Source organism: Diadema setosum, chromosome 9 (assembly GCF_964275005.1).
Source record: "Diadema setosum chromosome 9, eeDiaSeto1, whole genome shotgun sequence".
NCBI classification, from domain to species: Eukaryota; Metazoa; Echinodermata; class Echinoidea; order Diadematoida; family Diadematidae; genus Diadema; species Diadema setosum.
In genome coordinates this window covers 3,291,837-3,314,231 of record NC_092693.1, presented here as the reverse complement: position 1 = coordinate 3,314,231, position 22,395 = coordinate 3,291,837, and the positions used below count along the sequence as shown (strand labels likewise).

At 40.5% G+C, this 22,395-nt stretch overlaps 1 protein-coding gene across 1 annotated transcript in view; it reads right to left on the bottom strand.

Annotated features, from left to right (window-relative positions):
* LOC140233551 (uncharacterized) overlaps window positions 1-22,395 on the bottom strand; it is a 228,468-nt gene that overhangs the window by 47,847 nt on the left and 158,226 nt on the right. The window contains exon 3 of the mRNA XM_072313674.1: window positions 3,699-3,932. Within this exon, the coding sequence (XP_072169775.1) occupies window positions 3,699-3,932 (234 nt within the window). The remainder of the gene's footprint in view (window positions 1-3,698; window positions 3,933-22,395) is intronic.

Below are 22,395 nucleotides of genomic sequence, written 5' to 3'. Positions count from 1 at the left end.
GTGACCACATAAGAAGTGCAAGCATAATGAGAATATTAAGGCCAAAAAAGACCAAAAATTGTGGGGGGGGGGGGGCAGACAAAGAGTTGTACAGAGAAACGAGAGCTAATCTCAGGGTCAGAGTAAAACTCCTTTTCAAGCTCATGGTCTGTTTTAGTGCAGAAGAGGCACTAAATTTAGAATGCCTGCTCTGAACAATTTCTCTTTTTTCTGTTTTTCTTACTTCAATTAAAACCTATTCTTGCATCATCTTGCCTGTAACACAGATGTACAACATTTTCAGCAATAATCACACAGAAAAGCCTGCCACCAAAAGACGACGACATGCTGTGAATTGGACGATATGCTACCCAAATTGAGAATCGATTCTTTCCACGTATTGGATGGGGTGCCCCTGTGCATCGCTTTCAAGCCGGGGATTGGCCGTGGCGAAGCTCCAAATGCTTGAGTCGAACAGGGATGTGTAAAATGAGACGACCCATAAATGTTGATTGGCTCGGTGTGGTAACATTACACCCTGGACAGCCAAGCCATCCCTGTAGTCTGAGAGGACCTGCAGGAACTATGCTCACTAGTTTCATTTCCTTTTCCATTTGTTTCATAAGTACAAACACAAGCACACAGATGTACATTCGCATGCATAAATACATATATATATTCACACCATGCATAATGTGAGTATATGGGTGCACATATCTACATGTATGCATATAAGAATGTATGTGTGAATAAACACTGTATGTATGTATGTATGTATGTATGTATGCATACATGGTATGTACACGTTGTATGTACATTTACATACGCACCTTTGTATCATGGGTATGTTCAAAACTATGACATCTCTTGATTATCCAGCAAAACATAGTATGTACACATAAATGCGTGATCAAAGTAGGTAAAAAAATAAGGCCCATCATGCATACAATATAACCTATTTACTGGGTTTAATACCCAAACTTTCAATATCTAGTCTATTTCTCACTCATTTTCAACTTGTCATTCAAAGTACTGTTTGTTTGTTGTTGTTTTTTCTAATTTAGTGGGCAGTTTCATTCATTTTCTTCTAAATAACTGAGGTGAAATCAATGTAAGATGACTATCCCTGGCTGAGGTCTACCAGGGCAACAAAGCAGGATTTCAAAGTCCCGATTCATTACCACAGCACAACCACCACAACTAATCTGCTAGGCATATTTGCTCTATACCCCCAAAACCCAATCACAGCTAGCACAATACAAATACAGCTACAATCATTACTCTCCTGGGATGACAGAAATGAGATAAACAAGGGCTAGACCCACTCAGAGGACAATTACTGAATTCACACCATATACCTTGCACTAAGCAGTGGAATAATAACACATTTTTTTCTTTTGGGGGGGGGGGGGGGTATCCTGTAAAAAACATGACTCAGTTTATCTTTCAACTAAGCTGAATGAAGGCATTTTTTTGTTTTGTTATTGTTCAAGCTGACTTTAATAAAAAGGGCACACTCACAATTGGATAAACAAAAGAGTGAAAGTTTAACTGGGATCAGCTGATCTCAAAAATGTTATGAAATTTTGAACATAATTTTGCATGTTTTCTTGAAAAAAAAAAAAATCAGTCACAACCACATGTACCAAAATGATGAGCTGATGATGTCACTACAGTACAGGTATGCAACAATTATTGAGAATATACAGGACAGAGTGACAAGAAATATAATTGTCATGGAATACCAGGGGTGTTTCATAGAGCTGTTCTTAAAGTTACGAATGGCTTAAGAACGACTGGTAATCAGTTCTGATGTGCTATACTTATTAGAATTTCAATAATTCAGCACAAGAACTGATCACCAGTCATTCGTAAGTCGTTCATAACTTTAAGAACAGCTTCATGAAACACCCCCAGGGCCCAGTTGCAGAAAAGTTTAGATCCTATTCGTCAGAATATCTAACAGAAATCTCTGAATACTCAATGCTGAATGACTATCACATGACTTAGGTTTGAATTATTGACTCAGGTTAGAGTACATCTTTTTATGAAACAGAGCCCAGGGGCTGTTTCACTAAGCTCTAAAATCAATCCTAAGGTCAATTCAACAGATCTTACTGAGAACTTTGGGATCAATCAGTTTTCAGAAATTAAAAACTGTTTTACTAAGCCATCCTGCCACATTCTAGAAAAGGCCTACATCTTGAATTTCTATGTATCCTTCCAAACTAGATCAGATCTGAATCTATCCCAGCTTTGGGTATATACATTGTCTGGCTCAAGTTAGTGAAACAGGGACCCGATGTGTTGCAAAACTCCTTCAAAACCTTGACAATTATCACTGCTGTCAACACAGAGGTGATTTCAGGGACAGAACATGTCTCGATGAATGTCTGACTTCACAAACAATCCTGCCATCATATCTCACTCACGTAGAGTCAGATTCAAGCTCTACACTGAGCACTCCATAACATTTTATGAGGGTCGCATTCAAGTCCCATTTGATAGAGACATTTATAACTGTTTTGATGTATCATCCTTGCAGACTTTACAACATTGCAGCAATGTGCATCCTCATACCTGATTGGCTGATGCCTGGCTGTTACCATGGCAACTGCACTGATTGCAGGTTGTGACTGTTAAAAAAAAGTCTTTTTGTTTTGAAAAAAGGAGCGAAGATGAAGTACTGACCTCAATGACTGCCAGTGGGGTTTTTTTCCACTTTATAGGCTAGCTCATCTTCTTTTGTGAAAAATAGGTGTCAGTAAAGGGTTTATCTAGTAAAAGGTCACTGTGACAGAAAGAAGGTTAGCTCTTACCGTTTTTCTTTTAAAAGTCAAGCCACTTTGTTATCACCTCAGCAAAATCTCAGCAAAATCTCAGCAAAATTTTCAGATGAAAAATATGGGGCAAATATGCCATCTACAGTTGTCTAGGGGAGGGGGTACAAGGAGAAGGTTGGTTATTGCCACAATGTGTTGTTGTACACAGGGCTTGTTTCACAGCCATTCCATAGTTACGAGGAATATTGTGATTAGCATAGCAGCAGAGGGGGATTAAGGCTCAAATTTCCAGACACGAATCATTGTCTTAACAGTTTTGTTATATCACATGACAGACATGGCAAACAGAAAATGTGAGTGACCACACAAACCATGGCTGGACGGTGCCAAACATCTGTTTTGATAACAGGGACGCTGGTACTCAGAGGCAATGTGTATTACACTTCAAGGCAATCTGTGCCAGTTCATGTAAGCATTGCCACCCTGATCTCTGCGTTAGTGAGAACAAGTATCGATGTGGCCCCTGGACCAACTCATCAAGCACTGTGCACAAGGTGCCCCATCCCAACATCATGTCATGAAGATCCAAGACACACTCGAATAAAACTTCTAGTGCCAGTTCGTGCCATCTTCAACGATTTCTACCATTCCATCCCAACATCGTTAGCTCTTTTCATAACAGCAAACTTACCAAATTCACATGGAGGACATTATTATGCAAGGGCAAAATGTCAAGTAGAGTAGATGCTCTTTCATTACTAAATGCTGGCACACATGGCTTGATGATACCAGCAAGAAAAAGGCTGTAACAAGTGCATAAGGGGGAAAAAAAGTTTCATCTCACCTGACTGCAAGCTTTAAGAGCATCACATTTCTTGGTTTGTTTGTTTGTTTGATTGTTTGTTTGAATGCTTCGATACTTTGATTATTTCTTACCATTGTCATTCGCCTGCTTGGCCAGCTTACGCAGGGCAGCTGCGAAGCTGGAGGTGCGGGTGGCGGCCAACGCCTGGTTGGTGCCTGCACCGCCGTTGCCACTGGTAACGGTGACGGTACTGGCCGATTGGCTGAATGGGGTTACGGTAGCAGTGGTGCGGTTAGCCTTGCTGTTAGCGGAGGAAACCACGGTCAAGGGAGGGGGTTTGGTGCTTGGTCCAGGGGGAAGGTGGCCTAGAATTGGTGGATTAAAGAGAGATAAAGGTAGGGAGCGTTAATTTTTTTTTTTTGGGGGGGTTGTTGGGGGTTAGATAGGCAGACAGACAGATAGATAGATGGATAGATAGATAGATGGATAGATAGATAGATAGATAGATAGATAGATAGATAGATAGATAGATACAAAGAAGAAGAGCAAGGGAGGGAGGGAGAGATAGAACGAGCAACGGAGAAGGATGGATGCAATGATGGCAAGGAGTAATAATGATGAGAACAGTGATAGGATAAATCAAGATTCTTGGAGAGGATGATATAATTTATGAGTGTTAAGATTAAAATAACATAAGATGATGGTGATGATCCGAGCCATGGCTCACAAGAACGCACAAATTACACAAGGTGGAAAGTAACCACAGTTAGAGGAGGTATAAGACGACGGAACAAAACACATTAAGAATCAAGAATGCAGAAATGAAAAAAAAAAAGTTACTATGTTCAAGATGGGAGGAACATATGTTGTAAACAGTATGTAGAATAAATGTAGCAGGTTAAGTGGATATAACAGAGGATGGAAAGATGACAACATGCAAGAAGAGGGGGCAAATAAGTTTAGAATGGAGGAATAGGGAAGATATGTTAGCCATTAAAGATTGGGGTAAAATTTTACAGATGATGAAGACATTAGTATTACCACAGGATAGAAGAAAAAGATGAACAAAAATATAGGAGGGAAATGATAGAAACATATGGCACAAGGATATTGTCAGAAAAAAAGCATACATATTAAAAAAAGGGATGAGTGGGTATATACAGTAGTAGGAAAGGGGGAAAAAGGAGGAAATTGAAGAGAAAAATTGAGAGAAAAGATGAGAATGAGAGCTTACTGCAATATTTAAAGTATTATTAGAGTATGATTATGATGAAAACATGATGTGTGAGTTAGAAGCTTTTCTTTTGACAAGTAAATGATTTCTGCCATTTGTTAATTCCTTGTTCTCAAATGATTCATGCTCACAGCGTTAGTATTTCTGCTTTGACACCCTGCATATTCTGCTCATAATTCTTGACTGTCCTACACCATTATTACTGTGGCAGTGTATTGGGATCATCCATTCCATTCCGACTGCGATGGAATTTAGGATACAAACAACTTGTGCTCTACAATAAATGATGTCAACGAAACAGCCAATTTTCTCATGAACAATGTCTGCCATGTCACAAGATCATGCACAAGTCACAGCGTTACATTGTATTCCGGTAAAATACCCCCCCCCCCCAAGTGCTACGCCATGGGAAATGCTATTCTGACATTAAACCGCTCCCTCTGTCCTCTACCAAGTAATTTATGGAATATCTCCGAAGGCTCCACTCTTAAGAACAGAATGCAGAAAAGGATAAGAAAATTTTACTGAGCACATCTGTTGGAATATGCATGAGCATTAACAGCAAAATAGAAAATGAAAATATTTCTTCTTCATTTACTTATTCATAAATGCACATAAAAATGGATTTCAAAAGTACAGTGAGTCCTCGCATCAAAAGTCCTTCAAACTTACCACATATCAATGCCATATGCATTATTTGTGTGTGTGTGTGTGTTTGTACGCACTTAACAGATAAAGTGAGTTTCTACTTTCATGCACAATCTATTCAGAGATGAATGCTTTAACAAAATGGCACAAGTTTGCATTGTATTAAAGTTAACTGCATTTTACTACAAGTCAAGCAAGCACAGTTGCTCCACAATGCAGGGAAGCACAATCAACTTTTTTTCTTTTTCTTTTTTTTTTTTTTTGGAGGGGGAGGGGGGTTAAGTAACACATGCATGCTGCTATACTTTCTCTTTTCCAGACATTCCACTCTTTTTTTCTTTATTTTCAAAGCACTGAAAAGCTCACAAGAAGACGGTCACATTCCAGGGAAACAGGATCAGCAGGATTAAATAGCTACTACTGTGCACAGGGATGCCAACGTGACCAGCTGTCATGGTTACATAAACTCATCCAATTCTAGAGTACCCCACAGAGGATCAAGAACGTTTACTGTCATTAACACTGCACACAGAAACGTCGCCTTGGCACTGATGGAGTTCAGGGGTTATGCGTAATCTGAAGCTGTGAGGAAACGATGCCTGGGCTGGTTGGTTAGAAACTCATCTACAGTGGGAGGTAACTCACAGGTGCACTTCCCGGTTTGGAATGACCAATCAGGCGATTGCTATATCTAAGCATTTCACAGGTTTTTCAGGCCTTCAGCTTGCTTTTTATTTTTTTCCTTTCCCCTCCCTCTCAAAAATCTTTGGATGACAATGACATACATGCATATTTGGAGAAGAATATGGCAGGCAAAATCAAACAATACACCATAAGCATGATGGGAACACACACACAAAAAAATTATAGCGCACTAAATCTAAAGGGATTCCATAATTAGCGGCGACAATTATTTGCGGCAGGTCGATGAGACAAGTGATTAATTCGTGGAAAACGTGGAGGGAGGGTAGAGACAAGGTGAGAGCCAACGGACGGTGGAGTGAGAAGATGAGGCGGAGTGTACATTTTTATGACGCTATTACTGTAATGCTCTCCATTCCACATGCACAGACACACTGCATACAGCAGTCGTCAATTATTCACGTTAATGGACTCCGGTTGGGGGGGGGGGGGTGGGGTGAAGCTATGAGAGCCGTGCTCCTTCGTTAATTTGAAGTCCAGCAAAATGCCGAAAAGGGCGAATCCTACCGAGTATAGAGGAACGTGGAAGACGAGAATCAAAAGGTGTAGTGAGAAAAAGTGAGATGAAAAAAACATGAGAAAGCACAGGAGCCAAGAAAATTCTGTGAGGCATGAGAATAAGAGTGAGAGAGCGCAGGAAAGATGGGAGAAGAGTACAAAAGAGATGGGAGAGGAAGGTGAAGGGGGAGAGGGGTAAATAAAAATGCAAACATGCCCATGCAAATTGTGCTGTTAGGATTATCTTAGAATATTTGAGGAGTGCTGGAGGAAGGAAAAGAAAAACCGATGCAAAACAGCACGGACACACTCCCAATCACCCTCATCAAATGAATATTAAAGTAGTTCTCACTCTGCTTCTCCATCAAGCTTGTGTCATCTGTAACCTTAAAGTCTCTCTCTCTCCGTCCTCTTTCTCTCTCTTCTTCTTCTAACGTGAATATATAAGTAGACACAATGCAATCACATGAATACAGTAACACACAAACACCCAACATCTGTTATACCCATACCAAACACACACATACATACAAACACACAAACATGCATGAGATATTTTCTGCTTCCCTGCACATGACACGCCTCTCCAGGGTTTGAAATTGGCGATGGTCCGCTGGCCATTGGCCACCCAAAATCACGTCGGACTAGCTTAAAGTTGTAAAATTCTGAAGTTACTAGTCCGTCTGGCTAGCCAAAATATTGCTTCAGTGTCAAAATTGATTCTAAGTAGTCCACCTGGCTAGTTAAAAAAAAAGTTAGGTGCGACCCCTGCTCTCTATGCCTTTGTATTTTTTCAGTGATGATAATCAAGCCCCAGCACATGTTACACAAATGATAGTTAAGTAATATATGAACATCGGTGATGAAATATTTGTTTTTTGAATTTTTTTCCCTACTTTGGATGTGAAACTGAATCTCAATTGATTTGAAGCCTTGATTATGTGAGGGAAAGTCTTTGATTCCATATTACATAATAAGAACTTATTTGTAAACATTGTAATAATTCACACACACTATTTAATCTGCTAACATGAATCAAGTGTCCCTCCCATGCATCCCCCCCCCATTCTTGATTTACAGTAGAATAACACATTTAAGGCGATAAATCTGAAATGGGGAAACAGTAATCCCTTTAAACAACACATCTTGGCAAAAGCAGCATGGGGGGGGGGAGGGGTTGGTGCGGGAGGGGTAGCTAATGAAAACAATGGGATATTAGAGCCTCGCAAAGCTAGGTGTAAACTAGACAACACATTCATGATGGGGAACCCAAGCTGGGGATTATCTTTTCCTGGTGAACAGCCGCAGCAGGTTGAGATGTACGTGGGTCAACGAGAGAGTGAAAGGCCATGGATTCCGGGATGCTAGCGCTGTCTTGAAACGTGATATGCCCCGGCAAGCACAACCACTCAATTTTCCATAATCTCACGGGGCTACATGGGCAACTCAACACCGCCGCCGCGACAGCCATTAAATAAGGATTCGCCACGATCCATGCACAAATCTCCTCTTTCCTCTCTTTCTCTCTATTTTTCTGTCTGTCCATCTCTCTCTTGGTTTTTTTTTAACAACCGTTATCAAATCATGATAGCTCTTGTGCATGCATCTGCTAACACACACACACATATATGTACATGTACATATGCTCATACAAACATACATACAAACGAACACAACACACACATATATATACACAAGGGCGTGTGATCGGACAGACAGACATACCAACATGTGCACACACCCACACACCTGCTCTCAAGTGATACCTCGGCTCAAGCAATCAAAAAGATCAAGGCTGCATAATTCCTCAATAAAAAAAAACACAACAAAAAAAAACAAATCTAAGATATCTAACCACATACTTTAAGCAGGGTAAGCCAAACTCCGTATACACCATGCAATCACACTATTCGAAACAAGAACCTGACCTTTATTTCAGGCAAGATATCCCCTCGAGGTCACTTCTCCAACATTTCCACATCTACTGAAGATCACATATGGGACCAGGGACACAACATATGAGCGCCAACTCGAGAAGACGAAAACAACGAGATACAAATTGCCTCGGGCACTCTTTGGGCAGGGCCGTGTAATGTATAACCCCTGCTACATTCTAAAGGCAATACAGTCGTTCCGGAATTGACGGGGACGGAGATTATGCGCAGGGAGATATGACGACGGAAAGAAAGTCAGTTTATTGATGTTGACACGTACGTTGTATGCATCAAGAAAACAGGATAAAGTACCGTGGAAGAGGAGGAGATAATGAACATAGCCACATTCTCAGTAGGAGGTGAGGGGAAGGTGGAGGCGGAGAGAGAGAAAAAAAAAATGAAGCGAGAAACCGAAAATGAAAATGATTAAGGTTTCTCATCAAACATTCATCATGTGAGCACTTTGATCACAGGTTTATCTTAAACGCAAACCAATGTCACACATGAGACACACACCACATGCTCTCTGCAAGTGTTAATGTGCATGCATGCGTGTATGTACACATTTGAGGGTGAGTGTATAATCTTTTTTTTTTTGTGGTGTGTGTGTGTGTGTGTATACATATGCAATGCAAGTGTGGTGTGTGTATGTGTATATATTTCTATGTGTACATGATAGTGTATGTATGCGAGTGTCTCTATTCAACTATCTTCCTCTATCTATCTCTCTCTTCTGCATCTCCACTTTTCTCTCCCCGTCTGTCTCGTTATCTCTCTGTCCCCTTTTTTCTCTATCTGTCTATAGATCTTCTTTTCTTTCACTCTATCTCTCCTCCTCCTCCTCCTTCTCCTCTTCTCCCCCACTTCTGGTCTCTAGCAGGGCTTCCCATTGTTTGTCACGCTCAGTAAACCCACCATCCCATTATTGATTGCTCTTGGCCCTGTAGCACAGAACGCACCGACACGCGTGCATGCACAGCGCAAAATGGTGGTATCTGCCCATCTAGTTTTCAAACAGAGACCCCCCTCCCCTCACGCCCCGTAATCTTCGCATCTGTAATGAAGATGACGATGAATGCAGCGTTTGGAGTGATTAAGATAAGGTTAGCATCGTTGATGGCAATGGCAGTTTACATGGTGCTTTAGATGGTAGTTTAGGCTTATCTACCTGGATGAGATAACATGAGCTTTTAAGAGAAGAGTCTAAACCAATCATCTTTATAAATTCTAAAAATATCACTTATGCTCACTCTCACTCACTATAGACATTTTATGTGTATGAGATAAGTGCATTAATTATTTTCTCCTCTTACACTAACAGACAGACAGACAGACAGACACAACCAATCAACAAAAACAAATCACACACAACACAAAACAGAACACAAAACAGAAACACAGACATATCAAATACACACACACACATGCACACTGCATACACACTAGACACTACGCAAACACACACAGACACAGACAGTTACACTACACAACAGTGATACAGAGTACAAGAGATACACACAGACACACCCAGACACACAGGGACGCACACACACATACACACATACACATACACTGCTGGTAAGGTGTCAAGTGCTAAATGTCCCGATCCTGAGACTACATGAAAGATGGATGCGATGTCGTCTCTCTGGATTATTCATGAGCCTCGTCTCCGTTTCTCGGGGCGATGGCACAATCTGGTAACACCAACACTGACAGGAATCTAATTGCATTTTAAACCTCTCCCTTCCAAAATGGCATCAATTCCCTCTCTAGCTGTTGTTGTTGTTGATCTCTTCCCCCACCCTTCCCAGGAGAATGAACAAACTGACAGGGTTTTTGGCTTACGAGAGATTTTTAAGTGTACATCATTCACATTATTTGATTGTGACATTAGCATAGACACTGGGGTATTATAATTCTAGCCGGTATTTTAGAAAAGACAAACCATTCATCCATACACTGCATTTTAATCTACCATGATCTGCATGTTGTTTAACTCCCCTTTTGCCACTGCAATACAACTAATACTACGCAATGACTTCAAACTATTCATTTTACAAAGTTTAATTACTCAACAGTGTGGAGTAATATATATTTCCTCTTTGGGAACCCCCCCCCCCCCCACAAAATTGCTTCCAACATGAAGAACACAAAGGCCCTCTCTTTCTTAATCAAATGTGATATAACAAAGTCTTCAAATAGATGTTTACTCTTTTGCTTTCATATAGAACAATGCAGGAATTAAAAAAAAATCTACATTTGCTATTTACTGCAGTATAATGTAATGTTACTAAACGTAAAATTGTCTTTACAAATGGCTGACCAATAAAATGGTAGCATATCAGGTTAGTGAGACAGAAAGATGGCAGACGGACACATAAACAGACAAGCAAATATACAAACAGACAAACACACATACAGACAGGATTACAGGAATAACTACGGGCATACAGAAGTAGACATGAAGTGGCATAGCCTGCCAAGGAATGTAAGTCCTATCGGCTTAGACTGGACATCAGTCAAGCAAGATTGAAAGAGGTGGATACAGAGGGGGTTAATGTAAGACTGAGCGAGACTTTCAGTGAGGCAGGAGATAAAAGCCACCTTAACCCTCTCGTTGCCATGATCCCCGAGATGCAGCCACCACTCAACCCAAGCTGGGTCTTCGCCCGAAATGGCAAGAGAAGTTATAGAGCACATCCGCGAATTCCAGGTCTTGTTGATGGCACATTGCACACAATTACAAGGCTAGCGGAGATAGGGAGTCTGTGCAGGGTTAGCTGGCAAGCTCAATTTCACAGCTGATAGGATGTGTCACGCTAGATAGCCCCTATAAATACACACCAGGTATCAGCAATCACTGTTACCTCTTACACACACAAAAAAAAAAACCACATACACACACAAAAATTGTTGCAATCCCTCACACAGTAACATATACATATATGTAGATACATGTATATACATATATATGCTCACACAAAAATCACTCTCTCTTACAATTATGTATGCACAGACACCAACAGATATATCAGTGCTATCTCTCACACTTGCACTATTGTATACACACAAGAGTAGATCCAATCATAAAAGTGAAGCCTAGAGTTAAAATTTGCTGTGCTGCAGAAGTCTCTATCTTAGCCCGTGGAAGACTAGTCCCGAGTATACTTGGGCAGGTTTCCATGGGAAATGCATTTTAAAGCAAAATCAGCTCATCCTCAGTGGGTACAAAAGGAGGATGTATGTTCAAGGAGATGTGCTCGGCAAAATCTACAAAGGACTGATCTTAGCACACAGCGCCTGTCCTCCCCCCATTCTCTATGACACAGCAGTGTGTAGGATTGCATTTGTGTAGAGACTGCGCCTTACGATGGAAAATCACAAAAAGATGATATCGAAGAGAAACGTGATGATGAAAGGAGCAGGCGAGGCATGATTGTGACACGTCTTGAGACTGAATGAAGTAAAAGGAGAGTCAAGTCTGGGCTTCAAAATGACGGACTTATCATTTCCTGGAGGACCTTCAAGCTGCTCATTGTCTGTTGAGCGAACGAACTTACGCTTCTAAATTTTAATACTGCACCTTCTTACGTGTGCAGAGTGGCATCTACTTCTGGATCGCAGCTAATGGATGCCATTTTGTGTGCAAGCCTGACACTATGCTCTATTTAATGTATTGCTCATGAATCCTACGCTCTGTTTCTGTGGAATGGCATCTTCTGCTTCAGACCGATGCCACCACCTCATCATTCTCCTCCTCCTCCCCCGTCGTCATCTCGCCCCTCCTCCACAATTTTCATTTTCGCAAATCTTGGAGGTAAACTCTATATCACAGCTCGGTAACGACGGGCATAACAAGGACGGAGGGAGGAGAAGAACGTCAGCTTTAGCGCCGCCCGAATATGTCTGACCATTTGATTGCATGCCTCGGGGCGGGCTTTATATTGATTTTGGCCTTTTAGCGCACGACTTGCTTCGGCAACTTGGAGTCAACGTTCAAAGGACAATTGAGTCTACTTCAAGAGATATTGCCTTACACTTCAGCGTGAAATGCGTGATCGTCCTCCTACTTTGTACATCCCTCTCTCTCTTACTCTCTCCCAAATCCTACCCCCCCCCCCCCCGTCACTTGTTTTAAGGGACATGACTACCCTTATTGATCCTTCTTGCGGGCCCAGCAAGGTCTTTTGCTCTTTTTACCACTTTCTCCTTTCCCTCTGTCTCTCTTTCTCAGTTCAGCCAACTGAAAATCTCATCTATTCGTAGAAAAACAAACACACACTACCTTCCTTTATTATTAAACATAATAAACACAATAAACATAAAATTTCCTTGATTGAATATCAAGGCTATGTCTCTTATACAGAGCTTTATTAGAGCAAGGAGGAATATCTTTTGCTATCAACCCTTGTTTTTGTCTACATGTCCCTAAATTACATTTTAACTAAGTCCAGCCGGCAAGCCTAGCGGCCAGAATTGTAAGTTAAGTTAAATGACCGGTGCCCACTCCCTCCAAGATGGACAACTGATTTTTCATCTCGATGCCACGCGCCAACTGGCCATCAATAAAGGCATATCTGTGTCACCTGATTGATCCGCCGTCGCCAACAGAACGTGGCCGGCCATTCCTCCGTTCCTGGTGTAAATGGGCCAATTCTGACGGCACCAAACAAGGAATTTTATCGGAGGGGCAAAATCAAGAGAAAATCCATGTGATCTTGCCAAGGGGAATGGCAAGCGACAGGCCCAGATGTAAGACTAATGACCAAGCACTAGACTGTCGGTTCTACTCTCCATGGCGACGCTGTAAAAAATCCAGGGCATGGGAAGCAATGCACACACGTAGGGGACTTCAATACCATTGGCGGAATACAGGGAGTCATTTTAGAATTGTTGAAATTTGTCGAAAGTGTAAAGAGAACTTTTGGCGAGGTTGTTGACGTAACAGGCAATATGAACACAAATCGGGTACTGAATGTGATACCACTGGTACCTATGAAGAAACTACGCTGCATTGTAGCTCTGCACTCTACAACTGTAGTATTCCTTATTCTGAGTACAAATGCACTCTCGAAAGTGAAATTTTCACGTAACTGATTTTTTCACGCTCAATCAAGTAAAATGGATTTACCGTGATCTGGATTTTGCTATCAACAACAATAGATGATATCACAAATATGTGAGAAAGAAATGATTACAACTTTTTTTATCATTTCTAGCAGCAGAATATAAAAAAAAAGAATATGTGCAAATCGCACAATATAAATATCATTCAATAATAAAATGTAATTTATGGTCGTCTGATGGTGCCATACTAAAATAAACAATGTATGGCAGTTTTCATGGGTATGAATCAATATACAATGACTCCTGGTCAAAATACTGTCCAGGTCCATGTGTCTCTTTCTGTAGCTAAGAGTTAGTGTATTGGGCATGTATTTGTTTTTCACCATTAATATCTGGAGGTCTTCAAAATGATATATCCCTGGAATCCCTCAAACAAACTTTGGGCCAATCCAAACTTGTAATGACTTGTGGGCATCTTGGCTACCACAAATAATTTTGGGCTGGGAAAGCTTCATCCACATGTGCAGAGATATACTGATCAAAATCCTCTAAAATCAACCCAAAAAGATACCTTGCAATTAATACACAAAAATCTAAACACATATTTCTAGTAAATTTCACAAACTGTGATATTTGAACTCAATCAAATGACCCTTTTTTTCCTGGCCACTCGGTGTGTAAATGGTATTTTACCACAGTATCTCTCATACACATGCTCTGTTAATTCGTAAACAAGCAAACATAATGACCAAGTCATGGTTGAACATAATTACACCAGCACTCTTCCATTATGAGAGTATTACGAAATGGTGGAAGTGAAATATCTCCAACGCTAAGTTTCTTTTTCCTCATCTCTTTCACTTCTTTTATCCCCAAATACTTCAAGCCTCATTAGTTGTGCACAAATAAATCTCAAATTTGTGGTCCCCTTTCAGTTATGGTTAGCTAACAGCTTAGAGGAAGTCAAAATCTGGTATTATTTCCCAGAACTTGAATAACTGATCCAATCCACTCTTCCCCCCCCCCCAAAAAAAAAAAGAGAAAAAAATAAGAAAAAGCAGAAGAAAAATCTTACACAAGAAATATGTCCCATTCAAATGACACAAAATATGCCTTTGCAGAGTCACTTATGTTGACATGTGAGGTTGCGTACAGCTGATGATCAAATAGTGAACAAACACCATAATTTGCTTTAATTTGCAATGACCTTACCCCTGACTGAAACGTAGGACAAGGGATTGGCACAAATATGGCAGGAAAGGGCAAAAGTCAGAAGGGGGGGGGGGGAAGGAGGAACAGAGAATATTGTGCCAAATATATATTTTCCCAACTTGGCCGGATGTATGCAGAGTGTGTTTGTGGTAATGGTGTGATTGTTGCTGTGACAGCAATGGAGTGAAGTACATTTTTAGCGTGGAAATCTGATGTTTTCGATAAGCCTGAATGGATTCCTATTTCCTGAAGTTCTCACTGACACTCTAGGATTGGACACTTTGGGGATGCATGTAGGAACATGAATGAAACACATGAAATTTTAACAGCTCCATTTTGATACATTAACGTGCATAGTAGGGCCTACATTATGACTGAACAACTGTGGGTGGTATAGACAAGTAGGCAGCACAAGGAAGAACAGTATCTTCCCTACCTCCACGCTTTCATCCCAGCAGAACTGTAGAATACTTATAGCTTGCACAAGACATACAGTGTATATTGGGGGAGTGGGAATTGTTGCTACGAGACAAAAAGGGGGATGTTTGCTCTGTGATTAGTACACACTGCAATAATTCTTAAGGAACAGACATTTAAAGACAATGCCTAATGGGATGGGAAGGGGGGGGGGAGGGGTAGACCTAAGAGGGAGACTTTTCTTCCAAGGTATACACACACATTTTTTCGGTCAATTTTTATTTGTCTTTCTTTTTCATACAAACAATATACAAATCAATTCATGACAAACACAAATTTCATTATGACAACATAACATAATATAATACAATAACACACACACATTCTGCTTCCCTCATTCTAAGGGGGAAAAATAATAAAATTCTGCTACTGATTGACAAGTTCCTTCAGGCTTCACACACTATGACTGAGCATTTTATCATCAGTTTTATCATCATCATAATTATTATCATATGAGAGAAAGTAGGGCATGAACTCTATGTGCGGTTCACACAGTTGACACCTTTCTGCATCAAAACTCATGATATCCATATACTTTCATTCTATATTAATCTCTCTGTTTGTGCTGTCTTGTTGCCATGGGTTACAGGAAACGGCATGAAAATGGGGCTATAGTAGCAAAAGGTAGAGCATTCGAAAAGGACAGGACTAGAGTCAGCAGCATCCACATCAGGACAAATGGACCCCCACACCCATACGATACCACAGACATCTCATCAGGATAATGGGCTTGCGAAATGAATAGTTAAAGGGGAGCATCATGACTAGATGCATGAAGTGACAGACTAAAAAAGGCCACTCTGATTAGGATCTAAATAAAGAAAAGGAAAATCCATCACAGTTCCATGAAAACTTATTATTGCTGAAAAGGGAGAAAGTGGCAATGGCATACAATGTATTGACACATGGAAGCAAAGTATTCCCACTTCCCTTCCCTTCCCTTGACCCAAATATGTTCAGGGAAAGTAATCCTTCAGCTTCCTGCCACATGAACTCCCCCCCCCCCCCCACCCCCATGCACACACACACAAAATATTACACAATGACAAAAGGCTTCTGATCTGGAGCATGCTATATAATATGTGTGCCAAATTCTGATACAAAGTCATTGGTCATTTCAGTTTTCCCACCAGAATAGCAATTTCTGAAGTGACAGGACAAATGAGAAATAGAGAGAGAGGAGAGATAGAATCTATTTCTCATGATTGGTGCCGCATAACAATCAACCCTGAAAACTACAATGATGTATTATGGCACTGTTCGTCAGAATGTAATATACTAAACATCAGAGGTACTCCTGAATTCTCACGAGGAGCAACAATGCAGAGCTGAAAAAGATTAAAATAAGATGAATAATTATTCCTGTGTGCTCTACCTTGCCATCATTAAAATGCAGCAGTTCTATTTCAGACAGAGTAAGAGTGTAGGTCTGATATGACTACAGCACAAGAAAATTCGCAAAAAAAGAAAGAAGAGCTTGATCAAAGAGCCACTGTACTTTGCACATATTGAAGATTGTACCATTTTCCAATGCATAGTAACTTATCTAAATGACAATAGGTCTTACACATTGATGAGTAAGGAATGGATTTAACAATGCATGGACAACTGTCTAGACACAACACAGGTCATTTTTTTTTTCTTTTTGAAGCTGAGAAGTCAGTCCTACTGATACCAATTTGGGAAATTTATTTTGCTGGGAAATATCTTTACAATGTATATTTGCTAGGCAAAAGGGATTATTCTCTTAAATGGTAACTAATCTGCTTCAAGATAACTTAAAAGACAACCCCTGACAGAAAACCACGAAAACATGATAGACAAAATATGACTGTCAAAATGCCAGCTCTGACGTAAAGTGATTGGTTGATGGAGGAACACAAATCTCCTCATTCTCCTAAGATGCATTTCACAGCAAGTACTTGCTCTGGAGATAAATACCACCGAATGACATGTCGGCCTTGCTAAAGTGCGCACAGTTTAGCAAGTAGCAAAAATGGCGGACACAAATAAACATCACTCCTGCTTGCAGTCGACTGTGCACGCACAGACACAAATACGTCGATGGAAAGGATGGGGGGGGGGTAACCAGGGGCAAGCAGGCACACGAAGAAGACGACAAATTGTAATGTGTCTTGTTCATGGAGATGGACCGATTTCCCAGGTGTATATTTCAGAAGCTTTCCATAATGACTCCCCTTCACCTTGCGGCACTCGTCAGCGAGGCTCGTACGTCACAAAGTCGTGCCTGGTCACCAACCATTTGATGCATCGAGCTGCCGCGGCAATCTATACCCTGCGAGTTCACTAATGCACAGCGTTAGCACCCTGTTTAACAACCGCTGAAATCAAATTACCCCCAGAGAGGAAACGGTGGTGGGGAGGGGTGAAGGGGGAAGGGAGAAGAGGGGGGGGGGGGATTCACCGTCAATTCTTTTTCTATTATTACACTAATATGCATTTTGTCTTCCTTTTTCCCCTCCCCCTTCCCCCACACTGGAGTTAACTGATATCACTGGCTTTCAGCTTCTTTTGTTGGCTAAGTGCAAGTCTCCTTTTATTCTTTCATTCATTAACATACGACGGCGTCAAATGCTTCGTAAACGGGGATCCCTGCACGAACATGTGTCATAGATTTGCATCTGATTATGTTGGCTATTGGTGGCGATACTGTCCACATAGATTTTATTGCAGAATGACACACATATGTGCATCGTGCAAAGAAGAAGAAAGATGAAAATAAGAAATGGGAAGAAGAACAAAAGAGCAAGGAGGAATCCACGTCTGACAGATATTACCTGAGACAACACAATTACTAAACTGCTGTCTGCTTGAGCTACATAGTGAAGCCTTTGAAACGATCAGGAATTTGCTTGTTGTAAAACACATTTTTCTCTCTCACAAATATTCTGCTGTCTATTTGCATCTACTATTCCTCTTTCTTGCTTTTCATCTTATCTTTCATTCTATCTCTCTCTCCTTCTCACCCTCGGACAGATCGGACAGATGTATGACAACAGCACGCCATCGTGAATGAGTCTTGAATTGCAGTGGCACACGGCTTTACGTTCAACACACCCAAAAAGCCGAGGCAAAGCTAACAGTCATTGTAATGACCCTCCACTAATCACACAGCAGTGCTTGTCATATTTCAGCTTATAAGCTCCGAATGCATTTTTCTACTTTGTCACTTTCTTACGTAGTACTTTCATTAAACCCAGACAAGCATTTGCCAAGTCAGTAGTGAGTTTTTATGGCGTAGCAGAATTGCATGACAAACTACCTAAACATTCATTTTGATTGCTTATTATACACACAAGTGCACTACCCAAATGCTCTGGACAATGTGAACCAGCAGAAAAGTGCAACGGAGTCATAAACCTCTTGCTTAGAGTTATATTGTATGGTTGCTAACACAAATGCGGGTATCTAGGTCAAGGTAATAACAATAAAATATATTTCAAGGCAATAGCCTTGTAAAATTGTGGTAATACACACAGTTTTTAAAAGAAACAAAATCAATTGTCACAGTTACAGCTGTATGTTCTCGGCATATTTTCAAGTCAATAATTTACATCCATACATGTTATACATGTATATAGTAGTCTTTCAGTCCAATATGAACTCAATGCCCAGCTTCATAATGCTTCATCCCACCCACTCTCCCCCCCCCCAAAAAAAAAAAATAAATAAATAAAATAACAAAAAGCCCTATCTACCTTCTACTCAGTACCCTGGGACTGCAATATAAGGACAAGGTCATTAAATATTGCTGCCAGACTTCACAAACAGAAATCAGAAGGTCAATGTCCTGTCATGTATATCTTTATAAGACAATATTTATGCACACACACACACACACACACACACGCACACACACAAATACAGACACACACCATAGGACTAACTACAGCACAGAGAAGAAATGAGTTCGTTGATCTCTGCCATTATCTGACCGGACAAGGCAGAGGAAGACCGATAGCCCTCAAGCCAGATGGATTGCCACCAGATGGACACCAGAAGGTGAGGGTACAAACACAACACACAGGACCCTACACACTTGATGGTACCAGGAACAATGGGTGATTACCTCAAGAACCACAAGTCCAGTGATCTTGTAGGATTTTTCTGGCTGCGAGCAGCACCCAATGCTAGGGTGAAACCAGGGCACTGTTTTATCAAAAGATATAATCAATCATAAATTCCCTTACCATACCAGCTGCCATAGACTTATGATAGAAATCAACTATATAATCAATTACAACTTTTCATAAAACAGGGCCTAGACATCATCCTGCTAGATTTCAGAATATGAAAGCTATCTCTTGAAGCATGTCATCAGGTGGATTCTCCTCCGTTTTGATTGAATTTCATCAAATATTAAGGGCAGGTCATATGAACATGCAATGTATTGCCTGACCTACCATTTCTGTACAAAATGCTTAGTGTGCATCTGCATGCTTCTCCAGCCAAACAAAAACACATTCTGCTTCATTACCACATCACTTTCATAAAAATCTCCCCCCAGTCTGCATGGGCACTTGGGGAGAAGAACCCAACTAGCTGTACCTTTCACAAGGAACTTGAAGCACCTGCTCATTTCACTTGTCCCTGAGTGAATTTTACTTGCCCTGGGCAAGGGACCAATGTATTGTACCCACCTTGCACACAAAAATGTAGGAGTCTTTCCACATCTCACTCTGTAGGTGATGTCACTAAGGCATGCATGACATTTGTGGTTACATTGACAAGCAATGAGGGCATATACACCACATTTCCCAGCATAGTTGGAAGATGTAGGAGTCCTCCATGTTACCATGGCGACAAATGTCAGACAAAGTTCATAATCCCCCTTATACCAATGCTCTGGTTGGGGGTGGTGGGAATGAGCTCTAAGCCTTATGCTTCCTTCCCAAGCTTTACCATAAATATGCAAACAGATACAGGATTAAAACTCTACCGATGATGGTTATTGCTAGTGCAACATTTTATGTGTTTGAAATCAATTCAAAAGATCTACGTCTACATTATAAATAATCTCATTCGTATCCCCCAATAATTCTACAAGTACAACTTTAATCATTAAAGTAACAATTCCCAGAATGCTGTGTATTAAAAAAAAACCAAACAAACACACTAATAGAACAGCAGAGTGCTTTGTTAGGATAGAGGTCTCTATTGCTTGGTTAGAGAAAGAGCATGAGACATTATTTCATCCCAAGCCTCTGCACCTATGAATAAATTTACATTTACCCAAAAGCATCCTTGAGGCCATTTTTTTTTTCTTCTTTATTCATTACTATTATCATTAGTTTTTTTCTTCGAGGCGGGCAATCCTGTTTTTAGTTGCCTAGGAACAGAGACTAATGATTCATACCCAAGCTGTAAGTGGCTAATGCAGGATTTATGTAAACGACTATTTCGCGTGTACGTGAAATCCATTCCCCCTGGCTAATGTGTCACAGCTATCATTTTGCTTCAAACACCAAAAGAACATTAGGGTCTATATAATGCAGCCTGTACTCATTACAGCATTAATGAGAAATTTTATAAATCTAGCTTTTCTCATTCTCCTTTTCCCCTTGCACAGGGGAAAAGGAAATGGAAACATTTGCAGTCAATGAAAAATTAGTCTCACGCCGCATTACACCCATTTCATTTTCAACATGATGATGAAGTATTTCATTCTGATTTTCTTGCCAGTTAGATGGGTTTTTTTTTAATTCTACAAACGTTATAAGCTACAATGATGTATTCAGAAAGTTGTACAACTGAGGTTTCAAAAAAAATGCTGTACTTGCATTTTTTCTTGTTGAGCAGTTACCCTACTAAAAGGTGTTATCATTGAAAACAGTTGCTACCGAGACAAATGTAAAACACAACACAAACACAGACAAACAAATGCAAACACATACACACACACAAATGCAAACACACATTCACAGACAGCCAAACACACCAATGCAAATGTACTGACACAGAGTCAGGTATACACAATGTCCATGAAAGGAGAAACAGCTGTAAAATTGAACAAACAGAGCTATCCCACAGTTCTCATAACCTGCTCATGAATGCACTCTTCATGACGGAAGGACAAAATTTCCATAAAACTTAACGAGGAGGACCTGCACCCACCACCATCACACATGTCTCACAGAAAAATTGTGGTAAAAACAAAAAAATAGATTAAAAACATGATGGCATCTCAACCCTTATCTGACTGGGCAATAAAAATTTATGGTCACTAGATTCTTGATACTGCTCTTTTTTTTTTCTTTTTTTTTAAGCAGCCTCCATAATCATAGGAAGGCTTTTAAAAATGTCATATTTGTTTCTTCTTTTTTTTTTTGTCCACCTAGTAAAAGAGGACAACATCTTCCATTGGTGCTGGTTGGACTTATAAACATCTGGAAAAAAAAAAAAAGAAACGGAAGCTTTGACAATCCCATACTGCCATGGCTGACATTCTTTTCTTAGATGAATAAATCATCACAAATCATCAGCTATGCCATAACCGCTCTGCTTTTTACATATCTTGTTATGATGCTGTCACAACTATTGTATGGAACATAATCCCAACAAGCTGCAAGATTTATTAGGTCGATTATTAAAAACATAATTTGGGCAATTTGTCTCAGGAACTTCCTCCCCCCTTTTCTTTCTCTCACAGTCACAAAATAAATCCCCCTCCCCTTAATCCCCTTATTCTTGCTTTGAAGCTACTGAACTATTTCCTTAGAGATCTCTGTCACTCCGTCTTATAGTCTTCTCCAGTCTCTCCTATCTAACCCCCCCCCCCCACTTCTCTTTCTTTTTTTTTCCTCACTCGATTCCCCCCCCCCCCCCCCCGAACCCTTCTACATATTCCCAACGTGTCAAATGGTGCATCACATGAGCGCGGACCAATGTGATGACGCATATGGTGAAGCGTTTAACCCCAACGACGCCCTGTCAACACCAATCACTCTTTGCCATCGTCTGTTCTTCCCCTCCTCTTTTTTTTTTTTCCAAGTCTCCTCTTATTGCTTTTGTGATAACTAAGCATTCCTCTCAATA